The following is a 24,781-nucleotide window of genomic DNA, read 5'->3' on the forward strand; positions in this document are numbered from 1 at the left end:
GATCGAGCCCCACATCGAGCCCCGCATCGGGCTCCCTGCTCTGTGGGAAACCTGCTTCACCCTCTCCCACTCCCCCTGCTTGTGTTCCCTCTCGCTGTGTCTCTCTCTGTCAAATAAATAAATAAAATCTTAAAAAAAAAAATTAAAAATAAATAAATAAATAAACTGAGATATAATTCACACACCAGAAAGGATCAAAGGTTTTTTAACTTTCTTTTGTCGTAAGATCTTTTCTTGGGAAATTAAAGTTTATAAGTAGATCCAATATGTAAACAAGATAAAAGTGGGGCTGTCCCGGGGCCAGAGCGGGGAGTGTGGCTGGAGAACCTGGCCTGCTCAGTGCACCCCTTGCTGCCGCCATGTTGCCCCCTCTCCCCACCCTCAGTGGTCCCTGAGGCACTTCCACAGGCTCCCAAGGCCTGGAGGAACCGGGTTTGAAAACCACTGGACAAGAGTCACTCTTTAGGGTCCCTCCAAGGTGCAGGAGCCCTGGGGAGTGGCGAGGGGCCCCTGCTCTCCCCATGTGCAGATGAGAGTTGTTCCTTGAGCCGCAGTCCAGCTGCCTCCCGAGGGTCGAGGGTCGTGAGAAAGAAGGCAAGGGCAGGCTCAGGGCGCAGGAAGCGGAGCAGGCCAGCTGAGAGGCAGTGACAGGCACTGGTACCGTGGCCTCCTGGATGGGCTGGTGACATCACAACCCCAGGAAGCAGCTGCCCGAGAGGCCCTCGCGGTCCCTCAGGCCCCCTCTGGGAAAATCAGCCACCAGCTGTTGCAGTCTTTTCTCACTCGCTCGCTGCTCTGGATTGTCCCCTCCTGAACCATCATCTTCAGCAGCAGCGGCCCCTTCCTCTCGTTAAGGACCTACTGTGCTCGAGAACGGCGCTGCCCTTACCACCCATGTGTTCCCAGTTGTCACATCCGTGTTAGGGAGTAGGGACCGGTACCATACCCATTTTACGGATGCTGAACCCGAGGCTCAGAGGGGCAAGACAGGTTGCCCAAGGTGAACACCAGAGGCAGGATTTGAACCTGGTTCTGTCTGACTCAGCCGATGCTCTTTTCATGAATGATCACATTGTCCGATTCAAAGCAGAACAGTGCAGCGTGGAGAGCTCCTCACACATGGCAAGGTGAGATTGTAAATTTCAAACTCAGTTTCTTTTTTTTTTTTAAGATTTTTATTTATTTATTTGTCAGAGAGAGTGAGCACAAGCAGGGGGATTAGCAGGCAGGGGGAGAAGCAGGCTCCCCACCGAGCAAGGAGCCCAATGCGGGACTCGATCCCAAGACCCCAGGATCATGACCCAAGTCAAAAGCAGACGCTCAACTGACTGAGCCACCTGGGCGTCCGCCAGTTTCTTTTCTTAATGAGTGTTACTGACCTATTACCCAGGCTGTCTTAGGATGCCTGGAAAGGTCTTACCACACTGCCTGGCTTTCTTTACAGATGTTAGCTACATATGAAAGAGTATACTTAATCATGATAAAAAAGTAAAATAAAATGGAAGAAAAAAGATGTTAGCTATAACGATGACTCCATTTTGCACAGAAAGAAACCGAGATTCCAAGGAGCAGAGGAGCATCCATCAAGACCGTAGAATAGGTAGGTGCCAAAGCCAGGCTGGTGAGACCCCAGAGTCGAAGTTGCTTCCCTTAAGCCCTGAATTTCTCAGCCAGCATTATCCCCCTGCTCACATCCCTCTGCTCACACCCTGTACCAAACCTCCGCAAAGTTGGTGGCTTACCACAATAGAAATAAATTCTCTCACAGTTCTGGAGGCCAGCAGTCCAAAAGCAAGGTGTCAGCAGGGTGGGTTTCCTCTGGAAGCTCTGGAAAGAATCCTCGCTTCCGGCTTGCAGTGGCCGCCCACAATCCTTGGCGTTTCTTGTCTCCGTGACCCCGATCTTTGCTCGGTCTTCACCAGGGTTTCCCCTCTCTGTGTCTCTATGTCTCAGATTGCTCCTTTCTTGGACAAGGACACCAGTCCTTGGATTTAGGGCCTACCCTAAGTATAGGATGATCTCCTTTTGAGATCCTTAATTACATTGGTAAATACCCTATTTCCAACCAGGGTTACATTCGCAGGTACTAGGGTTAGAACTTGGACATATCTTTTTGGGGAGACATAATTCAACACCCTACATCACCACTACCACCCTGGTTCAGCAAACCTTCATCGAGCACAGTGTGCCAGCCATGGGCACAGCAGACAGACTGCACTCATGGTCCAGTGGGAGAGACAGACAAACACAGGTAATAGTGGGATGGTTTTCAAACTAAGCATAGAAATAAAGACTATGAACCACAAAAGAGAGCAAGTAATAATGTCTGGGACGGGATGAAGAAGGGAGCATGGTATGCGTCCTATCAATCGATAGAAGTTTATTAAAACACCATGTACAAGATTCTTAGGGGAAAAAAAATATGTATCTGAAGAAAAGCAACACAGAACTGAAGAATGAGCCTGAACTTTAGTTTTGGAGGCAGAAAGACCACAATTGCAGGCTTTAACCTGTCTGTGCCTCAGTTCCTCATTTGTAAAATGGGCATTTGCCTCAAGTTATCACTGTATTTAAGTGAAATCACTCGAGCATTCAGCCAGCGAATATTTACTGAACATTTTCTATGAGCCAGGCATTTAATGTATGGTAAGGGGCCAACAAGACACCTGGCACCAAAAGCACTTAATGTCAGTCCTTATCCTCTTTCTCCTAATTCACAAATTAGGTAAAAGTTCAGGACAGAAATACAAGAGAGGTCACAAGGCAGGACAGGCTAAAAGCCAAGAAAAGAGCACAAGATCTGTGTATTTAGGAATAGTGGGGACATGGCCAGGAGGTCTGCAAAGGCTTCCTGGGGGAAATGGGCTTGGAATCAGACCCTGGAGGACAGATAAGAAGGGGAGGAAGGAAGACTCTCTGGACCAATGATGGCATGGATGTAAGATTGGGCTGTGAGGGGGTCAGTTGGTAAGAAAAGTAGGTTTGGGCTAGACCCTTTCTGCAGCATTCTGGGCTTTTGGGTGGGGGCAACTGGAGCACCAGTGAAAGAAATGTTCTAAATCCAAAAGAAGCAGTCAAGCATAAGCACAGATAAGAACGTACTTGACCATATCACAAGTGTTTGCATTTCTTTAAATTTTGCTCCAACGTTAGTATCGCTTTTTCTGCAGGGCATTTCCTGTAGGGAATAGTTCCATTCGTTTCTACTATATTTAACTTGTGTGCCTTTCCTACTCAGCAAGGCCCCTTGAAGGCCGAGGCTGCCTCTTAGCCCAGTGCAACCCTGGTGCCTAGCTCAGTAAGCACTCAATAAACATTTCATTCAGTGAATAAGTACTTCTATATTTCTATTTTACATAAGAGCATGAAACTTTGGATGGCATGCTAAAAGTAATGTTTCCTGGCCTGAGGCAAGTATAATATTGATAGACACGATCCCTAAGCCAGGCAGGATTGTTTAGTTGGAGACAGCTGTTGGAATGACCAGACTGGAATCTAGCAGGACAGAGGCCTTGCGAAACTAAACTTACGAACTCACATCGGTTGAGGCGGTGTTGCTTTAAACTCAACCAACCAAAGGTGGATGCAAAAGACTTTCTTTAAACAAGCCAGCAGCTTGAGACTTGAAACAGAACAGAAAGGGAATTCACAGGACTCAACCTTGTCTTCTGGCTGGAGCCCTTGAAATCTGGGGATGCTGGTTAGGCCAGCTGTGTGTTGAGATAAGAAACGGCAGCTTCTTTAAGGTTTATTTTGTTTTTGGAGTCACCAGATCCAGTGGGCGGATCATGCCTTGAAATAGAAGCATCTCGAAAAGCCTGTGAATCATTTCTTAGTGCCGGCTGGCAAGGTTTCATATCCTGTTCTCGGTGGTACCTTGGGTGTTGTGAGCGTGTGTGTGCGTGTGTGTGTATTGTTTTCGGTGTTGTTTGCCTAGGATTTGGTTTTGAAACTTTTACTTTCTTTTAATAGCTCTTTTTTTTTTTTTAAGCTGGAAGAATTTTTCGAATGGTTTTTGCGAGAAAGTTCAAACCCTGGAATGACTAAGTCTCTGCAAGAATTTGGACTTTGTGAGGGGGAATTTGTTGGTATTTGGTATGAATCACCCAGTCACTGATTTCTGCAGCGAGAAGATCTTTTGGAAAGCTTTTAGGTCAACCCCCTCCGGGTACACATGGGGAAACTGAGGCTCAGGGAGGCAAAGGGCTTCAGCCAAGACCACACAGCACGTCAGTGGAACAGAGGGGACTACAATGTAGGTCTGATCCTAGAACCAGCTTTGGGTTTGCAAGAAACTCTGATGCACACAATCCACATTGAGGGGGGCACATTCTTCAAGATCAGTAAAGGAACAGAAAGAGAAAGAGGGTTCTGAAGAGTTGCAATTCAAAGAATATAGGTTTAGAAGGGGCAGAGAAGGGAATGGATGTGTGAAGGCATTTTACATGCATGACCCCACTTAATTCTCCCCAGACCCTTTTAGAGTGGTGGTTCTCAACCAGGGTTGATTTTGCCCCCAGGGGACATTCAGCAAGGTCTGAAGACACTTGTGTTTGCCACAACTTAGGAAGGGGGTTTGCCACTGCATCTCTCAGGTAGAGGCCAAGGATGCCGCTAAAATCCTGCAATGCACAAGACGGCCCCCAGAGCAAACGTCAGTAATGCCAGGGCTGGGAAGCCCTGCTCTGGGGAGGACACCGGAATCTGCTAACTCAGTGTAACAGTTGAGAAAACTGAGGCTCAGAAAGTACAGCCACTCATGGGGTCTTGGGCAAACTCCTCAACCTCTCTGTGCCTCATTTTCCCCCATCTATAAGATGGAGCTAGCAGCAGTTGTTACAATGATTAAGAAAGTTATTATTTGTAAATCACTTAGAACAGTGCTTGGCACATGTTAAGTATCATATGACTTGTTGCTAAAAAAGTAATAATAATGAAAATAAATACACTGGCCCAGCACACACAGAAAATAAGTGGAAGAATTATAACAAAAGTCTAGGGATCATTTAAGGGCACGGGGGCTAGAAGATGGGAGACCTTGTGGAGGTTCCGGGCTTAGTGAGCAGGTGACGCACGTGGCTGTCCAGGTGACATCTTACGTCCTCGTGGCCGTGAGGTTTTCCTTCCCAAAACAGCTATCTTAAATGCAACTTCATCTTTTTATGTTAAAATGATATGCACTGTTAAACATGAATACCTTGGGCAAGTCTGACACAGTGAGCCACTATGAGCCATCAGTAACCGCTCACAAGAAATTGGCTGATGAGTTCCTTCTCGGCAAGTCATCCTGTTGCTCCCCCCAGGAACTCTGACCCATCAGTCATGCCCACACCCACCAGCACCAACCCCGCACCCTGCCCCAGCTTGCACCCCACATGAGGACCTGCTCCTGATCTTCCTGCCTTCGGCTCCGACAGCCCTTTCTTTTTTTTTTTTTTTTAAAGATTTTATTTATTTATTTGACGGAGAGAGACACAGTGAGATTGGGAACACAAGGAGGGGGAGTGGGAGAAGGAGAAGCAGCCTTCCCGCCGAGCAGGGAGCCGGATGCGGTGCTCGATCCCAGGACCCCGGGATCATGACCTGAGACGAAGGCAGATGCTTAACTCCGACAGCCCTTTCACCCAGCCCGGGGCCCAGTCCCTGCTTTTCCACTTTGTTTTTTGTGTTTTGTTTTGTTTTTAAAGATTTTATTTATTTACTTGACAGAGAGATAGAGAGAGCCAGAGAGCACAAGTGGGAGGAAGGGGCAGAGGGAGAGGGAGAGGGAGAAGCAGACTCTCCACTGAGCAGGGAACCCGATGCAGGACTCGATCCCAGGACCCCAGGATCATACCTGAGCTGAAGGCAGACGCTTAACCAACTGAGCCACCCAGGTGCAGCCCCCCACCCTGCTTTTCCACTTTGACCCTCTAATCCTGTCCTCAGTCAAGGATCAGTTTCCTCTACCGGCTGACTCCCACCAGCTCTCTGAGTGGTGACCATGTGCAGCCCCCAAGGCCTACCTGTTCAGCCCAACTCTCTCAGCGAGCACTGGACCCTGGGATGGAAACCAGGCACTGATGTCTCCCCTCAGCCTGGGATCCACCCTATAAGCCCATCCCTTATAACAACAAGTGCCACCGACGGAGAATTTTAAGCTAGGTGTCTTATGTGCTTACATCAGTTCTCACCAACTATGCCCCACTCTCTCAAGCCTAGATCTCACTGGGCTAAAATCAAGGTGTTGGCAGGTTCAGTGTTTCCTTCTGGAGGCTCTAGAAAAGGATCCATTTCCTTGCCTCTTTCACTTTTAAGGACCCTGTTTTTTATTTTATTTTATTTTATTTTATTTTATTTTATTTTATTATTTATTTGACAGAGAGAGAGAGACAGCGAGAGAGGGAACACAAGCAGGGGGAGTGGGAGAGGGAGAAGCAGGCTTCCTGTGGAGCAGGGAGCCCGATGCGGAACTTGATCCCAGGACCCTGAAATCATGACCTGAGCCTAAGGCAGCCGCTTAACAACTGAGCCACCCAGGCGCCCCAAGGACCCTTGTGATTATATTGCACCCAACAAAATAATCCAGGATACCCTTCCTATTTTGAGATCAGCTGATTAGTGACCTTCTGCAACCTCAATTTCCACATGCCATGTTAACAAGGCGTATGCACAGGTTCCAGGGACGATGATGCAGACATCTTTGGAGAGGCCATCAGTCTGCTGGCCACATTAACCAGCAGGGAGTGGTGGGAACCAGGACAATCCAGACAGCACATACCCCTTCTAAAGGGGGCAACTGCTCCTCAGCCCCGGCTGATTTCATCATGCATGAATCCAGGCTCAGTATGGCTGGATCTATCAACGTGGGGCTTGAACTCATGACCCTGAGATTGAGATCTGAGCTGAGATCAAGAGTCGGATGCTTAACTAACTGAGCCACCCAGGCACCCCTGGATCTACCAGTATTTCAAATGAAGCTGGAAAATTGGAGTTTCAGGTGAAATTTTCCAATCTTGACATCATTTGGCAAGGCCGAAAAAAATTTTTTTTCCACGGGCTAGATTTGGCCTGAGGCCACCCAGGTGTGACCTCTGGATCTATCTTCACTCTATCAGCTATGGTGAGACTATGAGAGTATTTACAGGCTCTGCAGGCTCTGGGGTATGAGGAGCAAGCTGGGCCTGGAGGGGGGAGGGAACGTGGTCAGGAGCATAGGGGGTACTGGTGGGGATTCCTCAGGGGAAAGTTTGGAGGGAGAAGGGACCAACCATTTCCCTAAGGGACCAACCATCACCTGCAGGAAGCAATGGTGCATCAAAGGGGACAGGAAATCAGGCAGAGACTGACCTGAAGAAATCAACCAGAGTAAGGTAGGCTTTATGCCTCATGACTTCAGAACAAATTAAGCACATGCTTTCTAATTTCAAAAGGTATCAGTTCTTCCCTTCCCCTTGAAAAAATTAGCAAGACTGGCAGGCTGACGGCAGGAATGGGGGTGAGAAGGAGGCTTTTCACCTTATGCCTTTTCATGCTTTCTGAATTTTGAGTCAGGTGTGTTACCTATTTAAGACATTAAATTGACATCCTTTTATAAATTTAAAAATATTTTCACATACGATAGTTCGTGCTAAAGGTAAAAACATAGAGGCAGTTGCCATGGTGATTTCACTGCACTCCCATGAAGATGGTATGTGTGACCTCATTGCAGAGAGGTTCAGAAATGGTGAAATGTTAAAAAAAAACTTTGGACTTGTCATCTTAACTGACTGCTGCTTTTCCTTATCTTCACACAGCAAGACTTCAGCAAACGAGACTTGAGTCGTCTTTTTTTTTTTTTTTTTTTTAAGATTTTATTTTTAAGTAGTCTCTATACCCAATGTGGGGCTCGAACTCACAAGCCTGAGACTGGGGTCTTCTTGAGTTCTTTCTATTCCATTCTAAATGGCAAAAAGCAGGGCACCTGGCTCAGTCGGTAGAGCATGCAACTCTTGATCTTGGGGTTGTGAGTTCAAGCCCCATATTGGGCCTAGAGTTTACTTAAAGAAAGAAATAAATGGCAGAAAACTAAGGTTCTGGGGCGCCTGGGTGGCTCAGTCATTAAGCATCTGCCTTCGGCTCAGGTCATGATCCCAGGGTCCTGGGATGGAGCCCCTCAGCAGGAAGCCTGCTTCTCCCTCTCCCACTCCCCCTGCTTGTGTTCCTGCTCTCACTCTCTCTCTGTCAAATAAATAAATAAAATCTTTATTTTAAAAAAAAGGGGGGCGCCTGGGTGGCTCAGTTGGTTAAGCGACTGCCTTCGGCTCAGGTCATGATCCTGGAGTCCCAGGATCGAGTCCCGCACTGGGCTCCTTGCTCAGCAGGGAGTCTGCTTCTCCCTCTGACCCTGCCCCCGTCATGTGCTCTCTCTCATTCTCTCTCTCTCAAATAAATAAAAATCTTTAAAAAAGAAAAAAAGAAAGCTAAGGTTCTGACGTTGGTTGGCTGGTCCTTCCCACACTGGGTGACCTTGAGCAACATACCTAACTTCTTTAAACCTCAGTTTCTGCATCTATAAAATGGGAGTAATAATAATACCAACATCATGGGTTGTGATGAAGATTAATGAGTTAATGCAGGTAAAGCACCTGAAAAAGAGCAAAATCAGCATCCATATGTGCTGACTTGAATTATTAACTATTTTTACTATTCTCTTTTAACCTTGTTTCTTTTGAGTGGGGAAATTATGAGAACCACGACAACTTAAGACATGTGATGTAGGCAGTCAAAAATAAAGTGGATTTAACTCCTGGTTCCCCAAATCCTTACAACCACCCAAGGGAGTAGCGCTGTCTCTATTTCATAGGTACGAGAACCTGAGGTTTGGAGTAGGTAAGCAAGTCGCGCAAGGACACTGAATGTGGAGATTGAGAAGGTAGAGGCTCGAACCAGGTTTTCAAGATTCCAGATCCCATGACTTTCCATTCAAGTCTGTTTTGTGTGTGGTGTGATTATAAAATAACAGGGTTCGTGCTTCGGTTTGGGGACAGCCCCTCCCCCACCATGGCCCCAGATCCACTAGATTCCAAGGTGGGGGTCAGGTCCGGTCTCTGGCTCATAGTCTGGCCTCAGCTTTGGAGCCAAATTCTTTTCTCCCCAGGGGAGGGAGACGGGGCTGGGGAGGGGGTGTCAGAGCATGGGGGCTACCACACGTGACCCTGGCCCAGCTGCTGCCGCAGCTTTCTCACAGAGGAGGCTCTGTCAGCATCCCAAGTCTGCAGCATCCCCCTGACCCTTGTCCTCTAAGAAAGCAGTTGCTGCAGCTTGAAAACATATCTGGCACCAAACTGGTGCGGTAAATGCCCCAGAAAGATGGAGGGCACAGCGCAAGCAACTTTCACCACGTGGGAGAGCCCAGAGGTCAGCAGCTCGGCTCTGCACACTTCAGACCCCGCTCCTGCGCTTCCTGGCTGAGCAGCCTTGGCTTGCCTTTCTAGAGTTCCATATCTGTGCAATGAGATGGCAGGAGTGTCTATCACAAACGTTGTTGGGATACTTTCCTCCGCCCCCAAGATTCTATTATTTTTTTATTTATTTAAGAGCGAGCAAGATGAGAGCGAGAGAGACAGAGAGAGTTGGGGGAGGAGCAGAGGGAGAGGGACAAGCAGACTCTATGCTGAGCAGGGAGCCTGACGAGGGGCTCCATCTCACCACGCAGAGATCACTACCTGAGTTGAAATCAGGAGTTGGACGCTTAACCGAGACTGAGCCACCCAGGCGCCCCAAGTATACTTTTTTTTTAAAAGGAGCTTTGGGGGTGCCTGGGTGGCTCAGTCGGTTAAGCACCTGACTCTTGGTTTCAGCTGGGGTCATGATCTCGGGGTGCTGAGATGGAGCCCAGCACTGAGTTCCACACTGGGTGAGGAGTCTGCTTGAGATTCTCTCTCTCCCTCTCCCTCTGCCCCTCCCCCCGCTCATGCATGTGTGCTCTCTCTCTCTCTCAAATAAATTTTAAAAATAAATTTAAAAAAAGGAAGGAGCTTTATTGAGATATAATTTACACACCATAAAACACCCCCTTTAAGTATACAATTCGTGATTTTTAGCATATTTACAGAGTTGCAGAACATCACATCAATTTTAGAATATTTTTATCAACTCCCTCCCCCCAAAAAACCCTGTTCCATTAGAAGTCACGCCCCTTCTTCCTCCCAGCCTTATACAACCACTGGTCTACTTTCTATCTCTATAAATTTACTTTTTCTGGAAATTGCACACAAATAAAATCATACAATATGTGCTCCTTTGTGTCTTGCTCCTTTCATTTAGCATATTATATTTTTTTAAGATCTTATTTCTTTATTTGGGGGGGCTGGAGAAGGGCAGAGGGAGAGGGAGAGAGAGAATCTCAAGCAGACTCCCCACTGAGCCCAAAGCCTGACGGAGGGCTCAATCTCAAAATCCTGAGGTCATGACCTGATCTGAAATCAAGAGTCTGACGCTTAACTAATTGAGCTACCCAGGCACCCCTCACTTAGCATAATATTTTTGAATTCTATCTATGTGTTGCTTATATCAGTACTTCATTCCCTTGATTATTGCTGAATAATATTCCATTGTATGGAGGTATATCTGTTTATCCATTAATCAGTTGATGGACATTTGGGTTGATTCCACTTTTTGGCTACAGTGAACAATGTGGCTATGAGTATCCTTATACAAGTCTTTGGGTAGACATGTGTTTTTATTTCTCTTGGGTGGATGCCTACAAGAATTGCTGGGTCATATGGTCAATTTATGTTTTAACTTTTTAAGAAACTGCCAAACTATTTTCCAAAATTTTCCATTCCCATCGGCAATGTATGAGGGTTTGTTGAGAGAATTAAATGAGATAATTAACATAATGTGCTTAGCATAGTACCTGGTCATAGTGAATCTTCAAGACATGGTAGCTGGTGCTAACTGAGATCTTAACAGAATCAACATTACCCACGGCACTGCTGTCTTCTTCTCTGCAAAGAAGATGGATCTCAAAGAGACATTCTAAAGTATTAACACCTACATTCTTTTTTTTTTTAAGATTTTTATTTATTGGGGTACCTGGGTGGCTCAGTCGTTAGGCGTCTGCCTTCGGCTCAGGTCATGATCCCAGGGTCCTGGGATCGAGCCCCACATTGGGCTCCCTGCTCGGTGGGGGGCCTGCTTCTCCCTCTCCCACTCCCCCTGCTTGTGTTCCCTCCCTCACTATCTCTCTCTCTCAAATAAATAAATAAAATCTTTTAAAAAAAAGATTTTTATTTATTTATTTGAGAGAGAGAGAGAGAGAACACAAGCAGAGAAGGGGCAGAGGCAGAGGGAGAAGCAGATTCCCTGCTGAGTAGGGGCCCGACCCGGAATCCTGGGATCATGACCCGAGCCAAAGGCAGACGCCCAACCAACCAAGCCACCCAGGTGCCCCAACACCCACATTCTTGATGCTCTGAGCCTGGCACTCACGGCACGCCACACACCCCACCTCCATCTACTTATCCAGTCTTGGCCAGCAACCACCCACCTTCTAGCTGCTGCCCAAGCAAGCTGGTTGGCACTTCTGCTCACACCATTCTCTGCCTTCTTCCCTCCTGTCTTCCTCCTGCATGCTCTTCATGTATTAAAATCCATCCTGGCCTTCAAGACTCAGCTCCAGTGTTCTTTCCTCTCTAAGGTCTACCTTGGCTTTCTAACTAATTCAGTCAGTCCTGTCCAATCGGTTTCCACTAGCCATAAGTGGCTACTGAGCACCAGGAATGTGGCTAGTCTGAACTGAGATGTGCTGCATGAGAAAATGCACACCAAATTTTGATGTGCATGAAATCACATGTGTATGAATTTTGATGTGTGTGAATTTTCACCAGTGTGAAAAATAAATGTAAAACAAGAAGGGTTTTTTTTTTTTTGTATTAATTATATGTTTGAATGATAATATTTTGGCGTATTTGGGGTTAGGTAAAATACATTATTGAAATTAATTTCACCTGTTCTTACTTTCTAAAAATGTGGCTGCTAGGAAATTTTAAATTACAAATGTGGCTCCCACTCGTGGCTGCATCATAGTTCTATCGGACTGCGTTGGTGTAGAGCATCAATATCCTAACAGTTGCTGTTTACTGAGCACCTAGTTCTTACATATTTCTGTTATCTGATGTAATGCTCAGCACAATCCTGTGGGGTAGATATTATGAATATCTCCTTTTTTACAGATAAGGAAGCGGAGGGAGGGTGTGACCTCCCCAAGGTCACACAGCTGGACGCTAGCAGATTCAGTATTCAAACCCAAGTTGTCTGACTCCAAAGCAGATAGTCTTCCATGGGATTTTGCTGCAGACTACTAAAGCACCAAGGGCTTTGGGGTCTCCATGGGGTGTCTTTGGCTGGGATTAGAACAGCTCTGCATGGTAATGAATCATGCTAATCAGAAACTCTGAATGCTTGTCTTTCATAAATACAAAATGAGAAATCAGATTAATTAATATAAGCAATGCATTTGGAATAAATTGGATCTTGGGATCTGTGGGTAGAATAAAAGGCTGAGGACCACTGATCTAAACAAATATCTCATTTTGCAGGTGGGTAAACTGATGCCCAAAGAGGACAGAGGATTTGCCCAGGGTTGTCAGCTAGTGGCAGAGCCAAGTGCAAAAGCTGGGTTTCCAAGATTCTAGGCTGAGCTTCCCTGCATGTACCTCTGGGTCTTTGCCAGGATGGTCTCTGCCCTAAGCCACTTGGAAGCCCTTTGTCTTGAATCAGCCTCCTCCCTCCCCCAAGCCCTGTCCCAAGGACTAGACAGGAGGGGACCAGGAGACCCAACCCATTTCCCATCAGGGTCCCAAGGCCACCATCCGGTCCGGGGCCAGGAATTCCTTTCAGAGACTGAACTAAACTGGGCCAAAAATAATGCTGAACCCTTGGACGCCTCTGAGAGCCCCTGTTCCTACTGGACCCTGGTCTAGCAGGCCACCCCAAGTCTCTTCCTTGCCCACTCTCTGGGCTCCCCCAGTCTTCCCCTTGCCAGCTCCCATCTGCACTCAGAGTGTGTGTGTAGGGAGAGGAATGTTTAAACACACTGCCCACATCCCAGGTTCCCTCTTGCCAGCCCTCTCCAAACAGGCAGGAGAGGGTGCTAAAGCCAATAGCGTCCCTATGAGCCAGCCAAGGAGAGCCATAGCCGGAGGCAGAGACAAGGAGCCACCAAGAAACACACACTGCACAAAGAGGCACGGAGAGTGTGTCCGAGACAAAGAGAGGAGATAAAGGATGGGTATTTAGATCTAGATAAAGAAAGACACGGAGTAAGAGACAAAAAGAATAGAAACGAGAAGAAAGAGGTGGAGGAGCGAAGGGGATTCACGAAAATGAAAATTAGAAGAACGAAAAATAGGAAGAAGACCGAGAAATTAGAATTGGAGAAAAGGGACTGAGGGACAGACCGAACGGGCAGGAGCGCGAAGGGGGAGAGAGGCCGACACCGAGAGCGCGAGGGCTCAGCGAGCTGGGGCGCCGGCGGCGCGGGGCGCGGGGGACGCGAGGGCCCCGGGGGGGGATCGCGAGGGGCGCGGGGGTCCCGGGGGGGCGGGCCCTTCTCCGGGAGCCTCGCCCCGCTGCGCCGGTCCCATCAGCCGCATTCCTCCGGGTTTCCCACACGCTCGCCATCAAAGAGTCCCCAAAGCCCAGCTTTTCCCGCGCCCCTCCCCCGCCAGGGCTGGAGAAGCTATTTTTCACCCCCTCCTGGTCTTTAATCTGTTGTGGGGAAAGAAAGCGGCTTTTGTTGGGCGAGGGGCTGCGCGGGGGGTGGGGAGGGGGCGCCGGCGATTGTGTGTCCCGCAGCTGCGCGCCTGGGGCCGCCGGGGGTGGGGGCGCGGGGCGCGGGCGGGGAGGGCCGGGAGGGTCGGGCAGGGCAGGGGAGGGAGCCGCGGGGCCTGGGGGAGCGGGCGGGGAGGGGTGGGGTGGGGACCACAGGGGGCGGGCAGCGAGGGCCCGGAGGGTCAGGCAGGGCCGAGGTGGGGCGTCCTGGCGCAGGCTAGGAGGGCCAAGGTCGGACAGGGCCAGAATGGGGGCAGCCGGGGCGCGGGGGTGAAGGCGGAGGGGGGGTCACAGTAAGTGAGGGAGTGGAGGAAAAGGCCACCGGGTGTGCAAGCTCATTGTCCTCTTGGCCCTGTTTGCACCTGGTCCGAAGATCGGGGGGAGATGGACACATACTGAAGCAGGCACGTTAGGGAGAAGGCCGCACACCCAGATAAGCTCGTATACCAGGCAGGGAGCCACACCCCGCATCTAAATAGGCTGCCGCACTGGGGAGACACCCACACTCTCACCAGGGGCCCAGACACACAACCCGCAAGGAGGATCCCAAAACCCAGAGAAGGGTGAAGGCCACACACGCAGGGAGGAAAACACACAGTCGGAGAGGAACCCACTTCCTCAGAGACACACACCTACACCTCCTGACACCATGAGGGTCTGTTGAGCAAAATGGATTTCAAATGTGAATTTCTTTCTCCTTCCATCCTCAATTCCTCCTTAAGACAGTCCCCCATTCTCCAGCATTTGCTTCCTTCACCCTCCAGTTGGTAGCCTGGCTCACTGCACAAGCTTTGGACTCAGGCAGCTCTGCTCTGCCTCCCAACAGCTGTGTGACCTTGGGCAAGTCACCTCACCCCTCTGAGCTTCAACTGATATGAGGATTGAGAGAGAGAAAATACATGTAAGATGCCTGGCTCATTCCTGGCACTCAGCAAAGGTTGTGCTTTGCTGCCATGATGACACTCGGGACAGCTTTAGTCCGCAAGAGGCTCTCTCTGAGCTATAGGCTGCAGCCCCTGTGTTTTCAGACAGGCCTGCATTTCCAGCTCACTGCAGAGCTCTGGCCTTGTTGAAGGTAGAGCAGCCCTTCCCTCTCTGGTGGGGACACCTGTCTCGCAGGTCAGATCCCCCCCTCTTGACCTCAGTACCCACCCTCCAAGCCTTTGAACTGCAGCTGGGACCTAGGCCAACACAGACAGTATCTGGGAAGGGTGAACATTGCTTTTCAAGGCCTTTGGGGGGAGCACCTTTTTTCTTTCTTTGGACTACATCTTTCTAAAGCCTTTTCTGACCCCCTTTAGTGGGAGCCCAAATCCAACTGCTGGCATCTGCGGCAAAAACATGATGCCTGAGAGTCACAGAATCGGAGTCATCCAGTACAACTTGCATTTGAGTTTTAAATCCCTCCACCCCCAAGGGGTCTCCTAAAGTGATGACTGAGGTGGAATTTAATTCAGTACATCTTTATTAAGTGCCCACTCTGTGCCAGGCACTGGGAGGTATGCTGAAACCAGAGAGATAAAGACCACCTGGCCACAGGGCAGATGAGCTATATGCCCATATGGCGGTTAGGAGTGTTCACTGGAATCCTGAATGAAAGTGCTTTGGAAATAGTAAAACCTCTGCAATATACTTGTTTCCTTTTGTTGTTTTTTATTTTTATTTTTTTTTAAGATTTTATTTATTTATTTGACACACAGAGAGAGAGAGAGCACAAGCAGGGGAAGTGGCAGGCAGAGGGAGAAGGAGAAGCAGGTTCCCAGTTGAGCAGGGAGCCCAATGTGGGGCTCGATCCCAGGACCCCAGGATCATGACCTGAGCCAAAGGCAGATGCTTCACCGACTGAGCCACCCAGGCACCCCCTTTTGTTGTTTTTTTTTTAAGTCATTGTTAAACTCCCACATAACCCACTGATGCTCTCCAAATTCTAGAAGTTCCAAAACTGTCCCTGCTTGACAGGTTGTTGCTGGCCATACTCACTAGCCTAGAGATGCTAGGGTGAGAGAACCAGTCCTTTGTGTTTGCACACTGCGTGCAGTTTGAATACGTGTCTCCATCCTCGTGTGCATCAGGATTTGAAACATAGACCCAGATTCAAATCTTGATTGGTGGAGTTTTATACCAACCAGCTGTGTGACAGATCTCTTTGAACTTCAGGATCTTTGTCATAATAATACCTACCCCCAAAGACTCTAGAGCAGATTATGTAAGATAGAGTTTATAAAGCACCCAACAAAGGATAGTTCTCAGGAAATAAACTCCCGACCTGCTTCCCTGTGGGTGTCCACCCCTTCACCCCAGATGCCAAGCCAGCTCCTGGACATCCCATGGTCACTGTCTACCTGTTGAAGCAAGGGGTTAGTTAACTTCAGGGTGGTATGACTGGACCAAACTAGGTTGGATTTGGGTTGGAAGAAGAAGACAGGGAGGAAACTCAATTCCAAACTGACTCTTAAAAACAGGAGTAGTCATTCTGCACTTTAAGAATAAACGTCCCTTAGGGGCGCCTGGGTGGCTCAGTCATTAAGTGTCTGCCTTTGGCTCCGGTCATGATCCCAGGGTCCTGGGATTGAGCCCTGCATGGCATCAGGCTCCCTGCTCCGCGGGGGGCCTGTTTCTCCCTCTCCCGCTCCTTCTGCTTGTGTTCCCAATCTCACTGTGTCTCTCTCTGTCAAATAAATAAATAAAATCTTAAAAAAATAAAAAGAATAAATGTCCCTTAAAACATGGACAGGAAAGGGCTTTTGGGGGAATGAAAAAAGCTTCAAATTTCCAAGAAATTTCCAAAGCTCCCTGAGTCTCTTTGCTTAGAAAACAAAGGTTTTCCCTTAATGTCCCCAACACCTTAGTGTCTGTATTGTCTGTATTCCTATCGAATGCACCCCCCACACTTGCTTTTCTCTATCCAGTAGAATAAAATGCTCTCAGGTCCAAGCTACCTTCCCAAGAGGTCCCTTGAAGGAACAGAACGAAAAGCATAGTCACAGAAGGACGCAAGCTTTGAGACTGGCAGATATGGGTGCAAATCTTGGATCTGCTACTTACTGGCTATGTGAGCTTGGGCAAGCATATTAACCTCTCTGAGCCTCAGTCTCCTTGTCCATAAAATGCATCAATGAGATAATGTATGAGAAGGTGAAGAGTTAAGATTCAATGAAGGATGATGATGATGATGATTGCACCAAGGACTTCTTAACTATAAGATAGCCTATCTTGGAGGCCTCTGAAATCCCCACCCCTATAAGGACTCAAGCCTTAGATCCCCCATGCTTCCTACAGTCCCTTCTTGCTATTACCCACATTCCTCAGCAGGAACAGTCTCAGCAGGAACCAGTAAATGCACCTGGCACCACCTACCTATTCCACCCACCAGGGGTACATCACATCATAGCACAGAAATATAACTAATTGGTTCCCACAGCACTTTACATCCCTCCTCCCCTTTGATCCTCCCAGCTGTGCGTAAGTGGGTATTATTTTCCTCCCCATTCTACAGAGGAGACAACTGAGGCAGAGTGAGGGGCAGTAGTCCATACAGGAATTTGAGGCTGGTCTTGATTCTGAATTCCCTGTGCTTTCCTTGCATCACATGAGTCTTAAGCAGCACTTTGAGGTCTAGCCTCCCTGAGGGGAGAAGGAATCTGTTCTATGTGCCCAGCTGGAACATCCTCAGCACACGGTTACAGGCACTTTGGGAGCAAACAGGTACCTATTAGGAAATGCAGCCTCTGGGGATGTTCTGAGACCACAGCAGGCCATCCTAATGCTGATGAGAGTTAGAGGACAGAGTGGACAGGGAGCCAAGTGAGGGGGAGGTCCCAGTCCTGGCCCCAGGTCTGCAGCTGACATCCCAGTAACCTTGGGCAAGTTTTTGAGGTTCCCTTGATTCCAACTTTACAACATAACTGGGGAAAAAAACAGATAGGTAGACAGATAGAAACTCAGTTTAGGCAAAAAGACATCTGCCGTTCTCATCATTACTTTGGCTTTGAAGGCGACAGCTCATAGACCCCCCACCACTTTTTAAAATTTTAGAGACAAAACAGTATAACTTAATAGTTTTGCCAACTCTTCAAAAAATCAGAGAACACAACACTGAACACAACACTGAATTTTTTTTCTTTTCTTCTTCTTCTTCTTTTTTTTTTTTTTCTTTCAATTTTGGCAAAGGAAGATTCAGTTCCTGGAAATGCTTACAAAATGATTCCTGACACTGGGAGGAGATAGTTTAAAAAGGAAGATGGAGATGACAAAGAAAAACTAGATACATATATAGATCAAGGAAGAAGGTGGAAAGAAAGAATAAACAAAAGGAAGAAAAGAAAGAACTAAAAGAGGGAGGGGGGAAAAAGACTTTAAAGGGCCCCAATTCAGGGAACGTTATCAAGTTCCCAGCATCTGCAATTCACGAGCCGCTCGCCGGTCGGGGAGGCGCAGACCCCGCCCCTTTCTCGGGTGTCGGGCGCTCATTGGTGGGGGCGGCAGTCGCCGACCGGTGACTGCCCGAGGAAAGGTTGCCTGGGACACGCATCCCTGTGTGAACGCATGACGTCCCACCCTGGCGCCAGGCTGTCTGGGGCTGAGTCTTAGATCAACACAGCTGTGGGACCGGGACCCACAGCTGGGCAAAGGAGCGGATTCCTCAACAAAAAATAGGATTGTGAGAAAAGTTCTGAAACAAAAACAGCGCAGACAAAAGCCTTAATGACATCCTTTCATAAAAATAAAAAATGCAAGAGGGGGGAAAAAGCTGGTAAAAGGAGCAGAACTGGGAACAGAAAGTTCAGAGGCATTTGGAATAAGAGGCTGAGGGCCCGCCACCACCAAACTAGTTGCAGAAGGCCTGAGCTAGCCCTCTAGTCCGTTGCTGGAAAAAGAAGTCTCTCGGGTTCAAACTTTATTCAGTGTTCCCAACCGTACCCTGCTTCTTTCAGAATTAGAATCTTAGATTGGAGAAGACCCCTAGAGGTCCTTTGCTCCCTTCTGCTCCCCCCCACCCCAATTTTGCAGAAAATTCAGCCCAGGAGGGAAGAAGACGTGTCCAAGGCCACATTGCAAGTTACTCGTGTGGCCAAGAGAGAATTCTCCTTGCTAATCTCACTGCATCCTTCTACTGCCTTGTGTCACACAGCCCATGAGCATTTCAGCCTGAAAGCATCTTGGGAAATAATAAATGTGAAAGTGCTTTGCAAACAGGTACCCGAGCCTGAGGCATCAGTGGTAGTAACGGAGGAGGGAAAAGGAGAGAAGAGAACCTGTATGGACCTGTTGACCCAGCAACTACCACACACCTGGCCCCATGCTGTGTCCCCAGGCACCGAGGAGACTAACATACCTGGTGGAGAGAGCATGTCAAGTGCCTTGCAGAGCAGAGGCATGCGATAATTATTTGTTGAATAAATGAGGTAGGTCTAATTAGTTTCATTTTATAAACTGGGGAATTGAGGCAAGGAGAGTTGACTTAGTTCAACATCATTAGTAAAAGAGAAGAACAGGGATTTGAACATAAATCTGCCTGGCCCTGAAAGGCCATGATTTTTCAGAACCACCTCCAGCCCCCCAACCCCCACCCTGGCCCCGGCTTGACCATTTTGCACAAACCACGGAAGTCTGTGTGATAGAAAAGGAAAGGGTTTTCTATTTGGTCACTCAGGAGTCTTGCACAGCCACCATTTTCCCTTCCCGTGACCAAATAGCTGGCATTCTCTTCTTTTAACGTCTGTAGCATTTATAGATTGACTTGTGCACTTACAGGTTATTTTCTTCCTCCTTCTTATGCTAAAGAATATAAGAAACTTGAAAACATTAACATTTTAGGGAGAAATCTTTAGAAGACCCCTTTCTAGAAGACACAGAGCCCTGTGGTTTGATGGCAAACAATGGGACTTCAGGGTTGGCTCTGCCATTAGCTTTGGCGTGAGCTTGGACGTGTTTTATAGCCCCTCTCTGGGCCCTTTACCACCCTACACCTGCCTGTCCAAATTTCATAAAGCCTTAGATTTCCATTGTTGGAAAGGATTTAAAATAATCACTTAGCACCATCTCACCATATTATTCACAAGGCAACCAAAGCCAGGGTACCTGGGCTTGTTCAAGATCCTATGGCTGGGATGTTGATTCCTAGTCCAGCGTCCTTTCTACCATGACAATTTTGAGATTCTCTTAGCTCTGAGCTCCCATTGTCCTGTTAATCAGTGCCACATACTATAGAACTCTTAATTGTTTCCTGTGTTAATTTTGTCTCCCCGAATTGTGAGATTCTTGAGAGCAGGAGCCACTGTTTTATGCAAGGTGACTCCATAAATATTTACCAACTGATTGACTTAGGAAGCAACCATTGGGGGAATCCCATCTGGGATTCCAAGATGAAAACCAGCATTTTGAAGCTGCAAATTCCCAAAAGTTCTGGGAAGTGACAAGAAGACAAGCAAAGAATACTGAGTGCAATGTCCTGTTGCAATACAGGGCTTAGCTTCCCTGTCCTCTGATCCCTTTCCTGGGCTCTCAGAGCTAGAGCTATTTCAGCAAGGCTAAGAATAATCAAGTCCAGGTGGCTTACACTTCCATAGCAGAAAGGGACAGACAATAGAGTGATGAAATTACCAAACTATTGTTTTCTACACAGAGGTGTGTGGAAAGTGTGTGTGTGGGGGGGGGCGCCACAAAGCAAGAGTTAAAAGATTGGCTGACCCAATGGGGGACCCCTAAAAAGATTTATATAGAAATCATCCTGTCTGTTGCCCCATATTTAAAACTCGGTCCAAAATTCTAATCAAACTCACTTCCAAAACACAATTGGCATATCTTTGGCTCCTTATGGAGTGCATGGGGCCAGAGTGTGGGAGCTCCTTTCTTTCCCCATGCAAAAATGACGGATTCAGCCTGCTTTCTTCCTTTTTTTTCTTTTCCCCTGTTGCTCAAATAAATAGTGTTCTTTGCTCAAACCTCCTTCCCCTCCTCCTTCTGCAATCTCAGCCCTAGCCCAAATCTGTTTTCTTCATTGTAACCTCAGCTTCACCGCAATTAATTTTTTTTCCCCTCTGGTCACAAGATAATTCCTGACGCCAGTGAGTCTGGAGGTCAGACGAACAGCAAATTGGGGAACAAGGCGGCACTAATTCCTTACAAGTTTCCCTTGAAAAATCCTTTGCTTTAAAAAAAAAAAAGAAAGAAAGAAAGAAAGAAAGAAAAAAAAGCTTCTTTGCTGTTCAGGGATTTATGACCTCAGAGGAGCTGTGGGTTCGAACTAGTGTTGGGCTGTGGGTGGACTGGCAGGGGACAGGGGAGCTCAAAGATCTGGGGCGCTGCCAGGAAAGGGCAAATTCTTAAAGTTAATGGTTTTAAGTGATTTTTAAAATCCTTGCTGGCCAAGAGGCCTGCCTCTCCCCAGTATCAGCGCTTCCTCATTCTTTGAATCCGCGGCTCCGCGGTATTCGGCGTCAGACCAGCCGGAGGAAGCCTGTTTGCAATTTAACCGGGTTGTGAACGCCCAGGGTTGGCGGAGGCGGGGCCGAGGCGCACGCTTTGCATAAAGGGGCGTGCCTTCGAGGCAGGCTCTATAAGTAGGGCCGCGGCTAGCGTGCGCGCGTTACCAGCTGCTGTTGGGGGTTCTTTCGCTCTCTTCGTCCTTTCGGCACCTCCAGTCTCATTCCTCAGAATGAAGGCGCTGAGCCCGGTGCGCGGCTGCTACGAGGCGGTGTGCTGCCTGTCGGAACGCAGCCTGGCCATCGCGCGCGGGCGCGGCAAGGGTCCGGCAGCCGAGGAGCCGCTGAGCCTGTTAGACGACATGAACCACTGCTACTCGCGCTTGCGGGAACTGGTCCCCGGAGTCCCGCGAGGCACTCAGCTTAGCCAGGTGGAAATCCTGCAGCGCGTCATCGACTATATCCTCGACCTGCAGGTGGTTCTGGCCGAGCCCGCCCCTGGACCCCCAGACGGCCCGCATCTTCCCATCCAGGTGTGTGGCGGCGTGCGCGGGAGCTGGGGCGGGGCTGAGCTCCAGAGCCCGGATGCTGCCAGAACCCCCTAAAACCCCCAAATGCCATGCATGACTTTCCCTTCTTTCCCTTCTCTCAGACAGCCGAGCTCGCTCCGGAACTTGTGATTTCCAACGACAAGAGGAGCTTCTGCCACTGACCTGGCAGTCCTGGCGCCTCCAGGTGAGTATCCCCGCCTTCGCCCAGGGGGTGGAGGTGGGGCGGTGCTTAAACGACAAATTTTGGAATTGGTTGGCCTTTTAAGGGATTACTGCCTCCTCAGTTTGGGGAAAAGGAGGCGGGAGAGGGGCTAGTGACTTACCTGTGGTTACATTAAATGAATGACAGAACCAATTCCCATCCAATGTGCGTTTCAACCTTGAACGCATTTTGCTCCTGCCCTCCCCCGATGGCCAAAGACACGAGAAAAAGTAGGCGCAGGTAAATAAAATAGCCGTTCTGTTTGTAGTTTGGAATCGTAAAGGAAGCTATGTCTTCCTCAGCCCTCTCCCAGCTAGTGTCAATTCCAAGAGGGCGGGGTGGTTGCAAGCTCCGCCTGTGGTCCTTTGGCGCCAACTGGGTGGGGGCAGCATGGGGCTCGGAGTTATCAGCTGGAGGTAGAGACCAAGTTTCCTCCCTGGCGCCGGGCAGTCTGCGGACGGCCCCCGCCTCGGCGCGCTCGGCGGAAACTGATGGCTCCCTGGTCTTCTTTCCTCCCCCCGCCCAGAACGCAGGTGCTGGCGCCCGTTCCGCCTGGGACCCCGGGACCCTCTACGGCCGGAAGCCCGAGGGCATGGATGGGCCCCAACCTCGCCCTGCCCACTTGACTTCCCCAAACCCCTGCCTCGAGGCTGGACCTGGCGCCCGGGAACGAAGGACTGTGAACTTGGGTGGCCTAAAGAGCCAGAGCTAGCTCTGGGCACCAGCTGGGCAACGTCTCCCAGCCCCCACCCCACCCCCAAGTTTTAAAGACTGTCTTTCACAGTGTGGAGGTTGTGGGGGGAGTGGCTGCTCTCCAAAGTCTGCCAAGGCAGCAGTAGAGCTGGTCTTCTGGTCTCCTTGGAGAAAGGCTCTGTTGCCCTGATTATGAACTCTATAATAGAGTATATAGCTTTTGTACCTTTTTTGCAGGAAGGTGACTTTCTGTAACCATGCAATGTATATTAAACTTTTTATAAAAGTTAACATTTTGCATAATAAACGGTTTTTAAACACTTGAGTATATAATTTGTTTCCTTAAGTGCTAACACTCTCATAAGGCTGAATTTAGGGGAAGTAAATGTCCTTCTTGGACCTTGGGAAAAGCAAGCTTGCTTATTTAAGGGAGATGGGGAAATGCCAGTTAAGACTGGAATGGGGGGGCGGTGGAAAGGGCTCATGATGGGAGCCCCATATCCATTAAGGGTTGGGTGCAGGGAAGATCCTGGCCCTGTCCCCTCATTTTACAGATGAGGAAAGATGTGAGGGGAGCTCACCCAGCAAGTTAGGAGCCCAGGATAGAACTTAGGTCTCCTGAGTCCCAGTTTCTTAAGTCCCTTGAGCTGTTTTGCTGCATTACCAGATGGCTTTGGTGTCATTAATTATTCATGATGTCTTTCTAGCAGGGGATGTGGAAGAGTGGAGTCTCACCTGGTGCCCAGACCGCTGGTGGTTGATAGACCCATTTCAGAGATGAATAAGCAGATCAGGGCCTGGTTTCATTTCCCTCCTCTTGCTCTCTGATTTGGCTTCCAAATTTGGAAAAAATAGGAGAGGGGTTTTTCTTGTCCCTCAAATCCCCAGCCACTCTTATCAGAATGATTTGGGGGCTGGCTGGGGAACACCAGTACCAATCCCTCTCCTACCACCAGGTAGTTGAAGACTGAGCCTAGACTGGGAATTTGAAGAAGCAGCCCCACAGCCCCCTATTCCTTCTGGTATTTCCTTCCCGTAACACCTCCACTGGGAGTCTACTCTGTGAGCATCTCTAACACTTTCAGAAATGGAGAATTCAGCAGTGGATAATGGGTCTGAGCCGGGTTCTCACAGCCCCTTGAGAGAAAGAGATGGGATTTTAACCTAACTACAGTGATTACAATTGTAGTGGACAGGAGCAGAGCTATTGAGAGTGGGGCAGAGGGCAAGACCCCCCAACCCACACCAGCCCCCTTTGCCCCCTACCTGACAGCTCCCCAGGTGGGCTCCACCAGGCTCCTGGCCTCACTAGATTCCTGTTTATGATATGATCTCATCTGTGTGTTGGCCCCTGGCATGAGTTACTTCAATATTTCATAACAAACCGGTCACGTCACCACCCTTCATTCCTTAACCCTGGTGAGCTTTCAGGGGTGAACAGGGGCATGTAGTGGGGAGGCAACCTCTTGTCTTTGCTAACCGGCTGTCCAGTGGTTCCCAACCTGTTTCCTGGTTTCCTCTGATGATCTGGTGGGAGGTATGAGCACTCCAGAAAATACACACACACATGCACACGCACCCCCTTTGCAGAGTCATAGCAGCCCTCCAGTCCCCTGGGAAGTCCTCAGTCCCCATGTGAGGAACTCTTGTCTCGACCCAGGTTGGGTCTCCCTTGGTTTGTTTTGTTAGGGGTGCTGTGCTGGCTCTGGTGACCGCCACACAGGGGTGCAAATTCCTGCTCTGCCACATCCTAGCTGTACAACTGCAAGCTAGAGACTGCCCCCCTGGACCCTCAGTTTCCACATCTAGGCAAGATTGCTGATCCTGAGCCATCCACTCCGAGGCACCTGGCCCTACCTTTGACCATCAATGGCAGACATTGAACTCCTCTTCTGCCCTTTCTGCCACAGCATGCTGCTTCCTGTTCACTCAGAAGCTGGGGGGCTGGGGACGGCTAGAAAGACCCAAATCGCTCATCTGCCGTGTGACCTTGAGCAAACCGCTTTACCTCCCCAAGCCTCTCTCCTCCTTTGCCCAGCAGCTCTCAGTTCCTGTACTGCCATATCCCTGGACGGAAGATAATGGTGGGAAAGTTCTTTGAAACGCATCACACA

The 24,781-nt window shown here is 48.9% G+C and overlaps 1 protein-coding gene and 1 long non-coding RNA gene across 2 annotated transcripts; both read left to right on the forward strand.

Moving 5' to 3' along the window:
- Positions 1 to 303: 303 nt before the first annotated feature.
- Positions 304 to 19,936, forward strand: LOC135364215 (uncharacterized). The gene is made up of 3 exons (XR_010411058.1): positions 304 to 1,127; positions 1,547 to 1,600; positions 18,994 to 19,936. It is a non-coding gene; the product is annotated as an uncharacterized LOC135364215 (long non-coding RNA).
- A 517-nt stretch (positions 19,937 to 20,453) lies between these two features.
- Positions 20,454 to 22,992, forward strand: ID3 (inhibitor of DNA binding 3). Its single transcript, XM_045898466.2, has 3 exons — positions 20,454 to 21,754; positions 21,874 to 21,956; positions 22,501 to 22,992. The coding sequence occupies exons 1-2, from the start codon at positions 21,455 to 21,457 to the stop codon at positions 21,931 to 21,933; spliced, it is 360 nt and encodes a 119-aa protein (XP_045754422.1). The 5' UTR covers positions 20,454 to 21,454; the 3' UTR covers positions 21,934 to 21,956; positions 22,501 to 22,992.
- Positions 22,993 to 24,781: the final 1,789 nt, after the last annotated feature.

The sequence above is a fragment of the Mirounga angustirostris genome, unplaced genomic scaffold (genome assembly GCF_029215605.1).
Source record: "Mirounga angustirostris isolate CCGP_5_RB_7025 unplaced genomic scaffold, mMirAng1.0.hap1 SCAF_4, whole genome shotgun sequence".
NCBI lineage: Eukaryota > Metazoa > Chordata > Mammalia > Carnivora > Phocidae > Mirounga > Mirounga angustirostris.

Excerpts from the sequence above, each read along its gene's own strand:
- ID3 (XM_045898466.2), top strand. The coding sequence starts at position 21,455 with ATGAAGGCGCTGAGCCCGGTGCGCGGCTGCTACGAGGCGGTGTGCTGC. Across the intron at positions 21,755-21,873 it reads GCCCGCATCTTCCCATCCAG|ACAGCCGAGCTCGCTCCGGA; the intron begins GTGTGTGGCGGC and ends CCCTTCTCTCAG.